The sequence below is a fragment of the Phytophthora infestans genome, genomic scaffold, assembly GCF_000142945.1.
Source record: "Phytophthora infestans T30-4 supercont1.23 genomic scaffold, whole genome shotgun sequence".
Classification (NCBI taxonomy): domain Eukaryota; phylum Oomycota; class Peronosporomycetes; order Peronosporales; family Peronosporaceae; genus Phytophthora; species Phytophthora infestans.
In genome coordinates this window covers 966,950-973,501 of record NW_003303736.1, presented here as the reverse complement: position 1 = coordinate 973,501, position 6,552 = coordinate 966,950, and the positions used below count along the sequence as shown (strand labels likewise).

The window sequence follows — 6,552 nt, the reverse complement described above, 5'->3', positions numbered from 1 at the left end:
TTATTGAATCGCAATTATTATTTCCGACCTCTGGTCACCGGTAATGTTGTAGCTCGTGTGCCAGGCGATAGTCGTGGTTTCACTCCAATCCACACCCGTGCATTGCTTGCCGGCAACGGCCCAGTTGTTGTTTACGATCTTGTACGCTCCGACTTCAACTTTGCCGTTCTCTTTGTCGGTACTACCACAGAAATCCTCCGCGTGGGCAGTCGCTGCAGCAAGGGCGATGGCGGCTGGTAGCAGGAACTTCATCGCTGCAGTGGTCGAACTTGGGGTTGAGAGGGTGGATTGCAGAATGAACCTGGACATGGCAAAGAGCCAATCTCACCCAGTGCCAAGTCCCATCCTAAAAAGTTTCATCTGGACGTTTTGCTGCTGATGTCGCAGTTTGGAATCGCCAAATCTGGGTTGTCGAATTACGGTATCGCTTTTACTTCGCGATCAGTCGCAGTGACAATTCAAACAAAGAACTGCATCTGCAAGTAATCTACCTCGACTCGGACGTACATGTATCAGATATTATACTTATCACTACCTCGAAGTATTTGTGTTTGGTTCGCAGTAGAGCTCGAAAGGTTAATCTGCATGCCTAATCCATGTTGTTATCACATGATGCCGTGCAAAATAATCTCTTGAAATGATTACTGAAGTCCCCGTAGCGAACCGTCTACACGTAATTAATTTGCAAAAGGAATACACGCAAACTTGCGGTTTGTCAGATGTACAGGGAGTAGGGGCTTTTCCCAAAACCAGTACCATATGTGAGTAGAAATCTCGAAATCTGTACCTTTCCCAAAACCAGTACCAGTATTAAACAAAAATAAAGTGGACCACTTTATTTTTGTTTTGTGCATTCGTACGTTGAGAGCACTACTAAATAGTACTACAAATTTTGTACTAGTTCCACTGGAACATCTAGCCAACGGGCCTGATCATCGTGTGGGTATACACTGATCTGCCTATAATTGCACTGCACAAGTCGACCATGACGGTAATACGTCGTCGCCCTTCAGTGTGCTGACGGAATGTGGTGGGAAGGTCGTACTGTACCAGATTTGTATCGCTCCATACAGCGCCTGCACTCGCAACTACTTAGCCGAGAACATAGATATGTGGGTCCAGCTCTTCGACTCGAACGACGCGTTTTTGAACTACGTCAAGAGTGACAACTACGGAGACAATTTCGAGAACCTGAAGGTAGTCTTATCTTGCTATGCCATTGCCAATGTGGACTGAAACTTCCAAAACAAAGACTTTACTAATCCTATTTTGCTGAACGTGCCGTTAGCAATTTACAGATTCCTGTCAAAATTGAGCTGACTATAGTAGTTTCGTTTAATTTTCAGCGATTTATCGTCAAATGGTCTGACAGAATTGAATTTAGTGAAGAGGTGGGAGAAATGCAATGTCACCAGCCAATAGTTGGCTTTGGACGACCTTGGTACCATGTACCAAATATCCCGGCGTATGACGTGTCACATTTGATGTAACCAGGGGTACACTTAGGGCTACGAACCCCGTTATAGTACAAACTTTGTCGAAAGTGAAAACAGCTCCATGATCTAGAATGGTATCCGGGATGCAGGTCCTTTTGGGCATTTTATAAGATTGCAGCGGTGGAAATGAGAAGATCCAGTAAACGTGACTTGGATATATTAAACTGGATGAAACAGAAACGGAGTTTAACCCTTCATGTCAAGGGTCTGTCGGAAAATGAACGGGCTCGGATTGGAGAGTATCAAGTTAGAAGAAGCACTTCAATAAGTATTTTGCTTCTCGATGCGGGTCGGCCCGAGATCGACGAGTTGATATTACCGCCCCGTCATGTTCATGTCCAGCTTTCGACCAGTTAAAAATTTCTTGTCGTCACATCAATGCTGTGCTGAATTATTGTGGTCTACAAGAACACAGCATAAATGCTTTTCATCCAAGTTATTTGGTTGCGACAAATGCACATGCCTTTTCCGGGAGAGGATTGAATTACCTGTTCGCCACACCAACATTGCTAGCATCACTGTACTTCCATCACCTTTTTACAAGCAAGCCGGGCGTCGTGTTACCCGACATATTGCGAGTCGTAGTGAGGACAGTATAGGGATAGCCTACAAGTGTAAAACTTTTAGTGCAGCTGGCCATAACCAACGGACGTGCAGAAGGCACAGTAATGATTCGGATTTAGCTAACTCACAATTGATACCGCATGCGATATCCCTCCAGAATTTACGTAATATAATTTCCGGTCGTCAAGTGAGCACAGCGGCACCATTACCTGCAGAAGGACCTTCTACATTTCAAGCCACAGGAAATTCACGTCGCATGCCAGTAGATTTCTTAATTAATTAATACTCCGGAGAAATATACATCAAACGTACCCTACATACAAAACACAACGTTTATCAGTGTGTGTGCGGCAGCACCACGTACGTGGTCGACGCAGCTTCCAGTTGTTGAGTTTGCGCTCAACAATGCGGTGCATGCGTCCACGGGGCTCACGCCGTTCTACTTGAACGGCTTCCGTCACCCCAGAGTGTCTCTAACTCTTCGAGGAGACACTAACTCCTCTATTCTAAGTGGGGGAGAGGTTCGGAAAGCCCTTTCCTCCCAGGTCTCGGATGTTAGACCAGTTCCGCTGCGGAACAAGTGGGATCCTTTATGGATACCAAGCTGAGCATTGTCAGCAGGGTCGGCGATGCCATGGCAGCGGCCCCGGATAGACAAAAGGAGTACTCGGACAAACATGGAAGAGGAAGCTGAAGTGTATTTAAAGAAGGGGACTTAGTGTTATTAGACACGAGGAACCTACCTCTTGACACTGTCAGCTCTGTTGGCAGCAACAAGCTGAAGCACCGCTTCATCGTAATATTTGCGGTCCTGGCCAGACATGGTGCGTCGTACACCATCGACCTGCCCAAGTCAATGACGACGCACCAGACACACTATATTGGACGTCTTAAGCGGTACTTTGATCCGCAGGGGGTTGCTGACTCGCAGACCCACCTTAACCCAGCTCCTCAAAGCGAGGGCCGGTCACAGACGTCGACGAGGGCGTCAGAGCAGGCGCCCAAGCCTTGGTCTGGACGGCAAAGCTGCGGTCAAGACCGTACGCGAGAGGGGCTCCGTACGAAAGGACCCCGGAGCAATACGCCGAGTACGATGAGTACGCCGGGTACGCACCATACGCGTACGTCTGGGAGTGCGTCGAAGGCGGCTCCGGGCGAGGCAACAGAGCCTCAATCCGTCGGATCACGCGGAAGGCCTCGTCCAGATCGGACGAAGCGGCCCGGCGATCCACCCGCAGATGAAGGCTCGCGATCTCTCGCTCCAACAGCTCCGGGCGTCCCGCAAGACGAGCGAGCTCGCCCTGATTTCCGGCCTGAGTGGCAGCATCGCCGCCAGTCCCAAGGCTAAGTGCGATCTCAAGCACGAGAACTCGTTGACGGAGGCGGTCAACCTCAGGGCCCTGTGTCGGATCCGCAGTAGAAGGACTAGGTCGAGAGTGGCGTTCGGGAGGCGCCGAGTACTCATACTCGTACGAGGGCACCTCCGCCCCTGCTTGACCGGAATGGAGAGGGCCACTTCCACGTGGAGCGGATCCTCCAGGAGCAACAACGTCGCGGTAAGCGAAAGCTCCTCGTGAAATGGAGGGGTTATGCCCACTCCGAGAATTCGTGGGAGCCGATTGAACGGCTCCTGATTGACTGCCCGAAGGCAGTCGCAATCTGGGAGCAGAAGCGGCGGCAGTTTCATAAGTAGTCTGGGGCTTCTTGCCCGAACGGGGTGCGGACGTTGAAGACACTCCGTACCCGCGCTCATCATGAGCGCTAGAAGCCGCGCGCTTCGGGGTGTCCTTTGGCAGCACGCGCTTGCTGACCATGAGGGCAAACCGAACACGAAGATTACGCTGGTTCAGGATGCAGGACAATAGCTGATCTTCATGGAGTTCCCGTAACGCCGTGGGTGAATACTTGAGAGACTCAACCCAAGCCCAGAACATGTCCTCACAAGAACTCCAGGTGGGACAGTTCTCGGGCAGAAGCCAGGGGTAGCCCCAAAGAGGGTAAAGACCACCCCGGTTCTCGGGCTTCTTACGACACGTAGTGAAGTCCTTGAGAGGGGTGCGGCGTGGCGCGAGAAGCACACATCGAGAAGCCTCCAAGTTGTCAACAAACAACTGTTCTTTCTGAACAAGAGTACGCCCGTAAATACCTTTAGAGGTGTGGCCACCAGCAAAGCCACGAGGAGCAACGAGAAGCTCCAGGAAAAGGTCAGCCCCAGCGCTCTCCTCGGGAGGCCAATACCCTCGCGAGTTGATGGCAGCTCCCTGGCTGGCGGGTGCCACTACCGGACCCCCACGCACACGCTGGGCAGCTTGGAAGTCCTCCTGCTGCTGGTCGAGGTCATTCGTGATCTCCCGGGGTTAAGAGATAGCACCCTCTTCCTCCTCCTTCTCTTCCTCTTCATCCGAGGCGTCGAAGAGGCCCCGATGGGGGTACCGAGTCTCCATCTCCTCGCGGAGTGGAGACTTAGAAGCTGTACGCTTCTTAGAGGGCTTGGCGCCTTCGGCTTTATGGGCCTTAGCACGCGCAAGACCCTCGGCAAGCGAGAGACGCTTGCAAGATTTCTCTTCCTCATCGCCACCGGCATGGGAGTGTCCTTAGCCTTGACGGCCGGACTCTCAGAGCGCACAGACGTCCTGGGACTGTGATCACCTTGATCACTAGCGAGCGACTGCACGCTGTCGTCCTTGTGCTCGCTGGGCACTGGGCTGTGCCCTCTCGCAGAGTCCGCAAGATCATTGTGCGTGCTCTCGAACTCGGCTTCGTCCTCACTGCCAGAGTCGAACTCACGTTCAGCGAACCGAGGGTTCGAACGGTTGTCTGGAGAGGCCGAGGGCGACGGGCTGCGGCGCTTGCCTGCTCGCTTGCCCACAGCCGCGTCACCCGAGGAACCGATCGCCTCGGAGGCCACCTGAGTAGCCTCCTGAAGTGCAGAGCCCTTGCCGTGAGGCTTAGTGCTCTTGGCTTGCGCCTTTCCGGCAGCAGCCTTAGAGCGTGTCTTCGCACCGCTCTTTGCAGTGCCACGAGGCATGGCTAACGGTCGAAGTGGAAAACCTAGAAGAAGAGCGCACTGACTGCTGCTCGAGGCGCTAACTGTGAAGTGAGCCTCGGTCGCGCTCGTGCGGCCAAATCGATGGTTTTCGACTTTAAGAATGAAAGTTTGTGACGAACACTTCTTCATTCTGATTGGTCGGTAGACCAAACCTAAGTGGGGGAGGGTGTAACGGGGTACGTAGCCCTAAGTGTGCCCCTAGTTACATGAAGTGTTACACGTCACACTTCAGAAGTATGACAGTCATACTCCGGGATATTTGGTACAAGGTACCAAGGTCGTCCAAAGCCAACCATTGGCTGGTGACATTGCATTTCTATAGGTGACTTATAGTTTGTATTAAACCCAAGCTTTATCTACCTATAAATATACTTAGTTTACATTCTACCTTAAATAGGTCACTTCGCTCTCTTTTGATAAAGAGGGGACATGTGAACTGCCTTTCACTGAGAGTTTGTATACTCTCGGAAGCTAACTTCCTCTACGCAAGGTGCTGTGTGATCCCGTCACATGTACTCCGCCACCCGAAAAGAGGTAGACTCAAAGACGTCGGGGACACCTTCGGTATAACTTGAATAGTAACGGGTTCTTGACGCGTCGGTAGCTGATCATTGAGAGTAGATATAGGAAATTTTACGGGCGGTATTATATTGGGTCCTGGAGCGAACGAGGGTAGGTTCGCATGAACAGTCCAATAATCACTGAGGATTGAGGATATGTAGTTTCCGACTGGATCTTCATAATCACGACGAACTTTCACAAGAGCAACTGCAAACTCACTTTGCGTTTCGACACTTTGAATATTCCAAATAGCGTTTTTGGAAGCTTGTCCATGTAATCTAAAATGTTTTTTCATGTTTCGGAGCAAGTGGACTGTACAAAAGCGTAAATTTACCAAACGCCGTGTCGAGCTCGGAATATCTCTACAGCTCCAATCCGTTTGCCTCTATCATAGATCACTGTTCGCACTTTAAGCTCAATTCCTGCAAAATGACATTCCTCTTAAAACCAAACACAGTTGTCTTCTCCTTCCACGTTCACAAGAGCAGTAGCCAGTGTCACGTTTTGGCCATTTCAATCTAGTCCAATGAGAGATAATATAATACCATTATATATGGGATGTTTACTGTGGGCTCCATCAAATTCAAGTATTGGCAAAAGTGCAAATTGTCCAGAAATATTGACTCTAAAAGCTATAATAACAAGTAAGAATCGCTGGTGTTGATCGACTGCTAAATATACTGCAGTGGTTTGCATCACGGATCTCAGCAAGAATAAAGGGTAGTCCACCAAATGAAGAATTCCATTCTGCTTCACCTTGATCTGTGACTTCATCTTTGGCTCGATAAAGCTTAGATCGGCAATTTTGTATTTTGAGAGGTCTTCTATTAAAGTTATATACATATTAAATAAAATAGAGTGCACAACTGAAATGAGCTTTTT

General features: G+C 50.0%; 1 protein-coding gene across 1 annotated transcript; it reads right to left on the bottom strand.

Annotated features, from left to right (window-relative positions):
- Nucleotides 1-309, bottom strand: PITG_11374 (uncharacterized protein; the record flags this gene model as incomplete). The annotated part of the gene is made up of 1 exon (XM_002900925.1): nt 1-309. The coding sequence occupies one exon, from the start codon at nt 307-309 to the stop codon at nt 1-3; it is 309 nt and encodes a 102-aa protein (XP_002900971.1).
- Nucleotides 310-6,552: the final 6,243 nt, after the last annotated feature.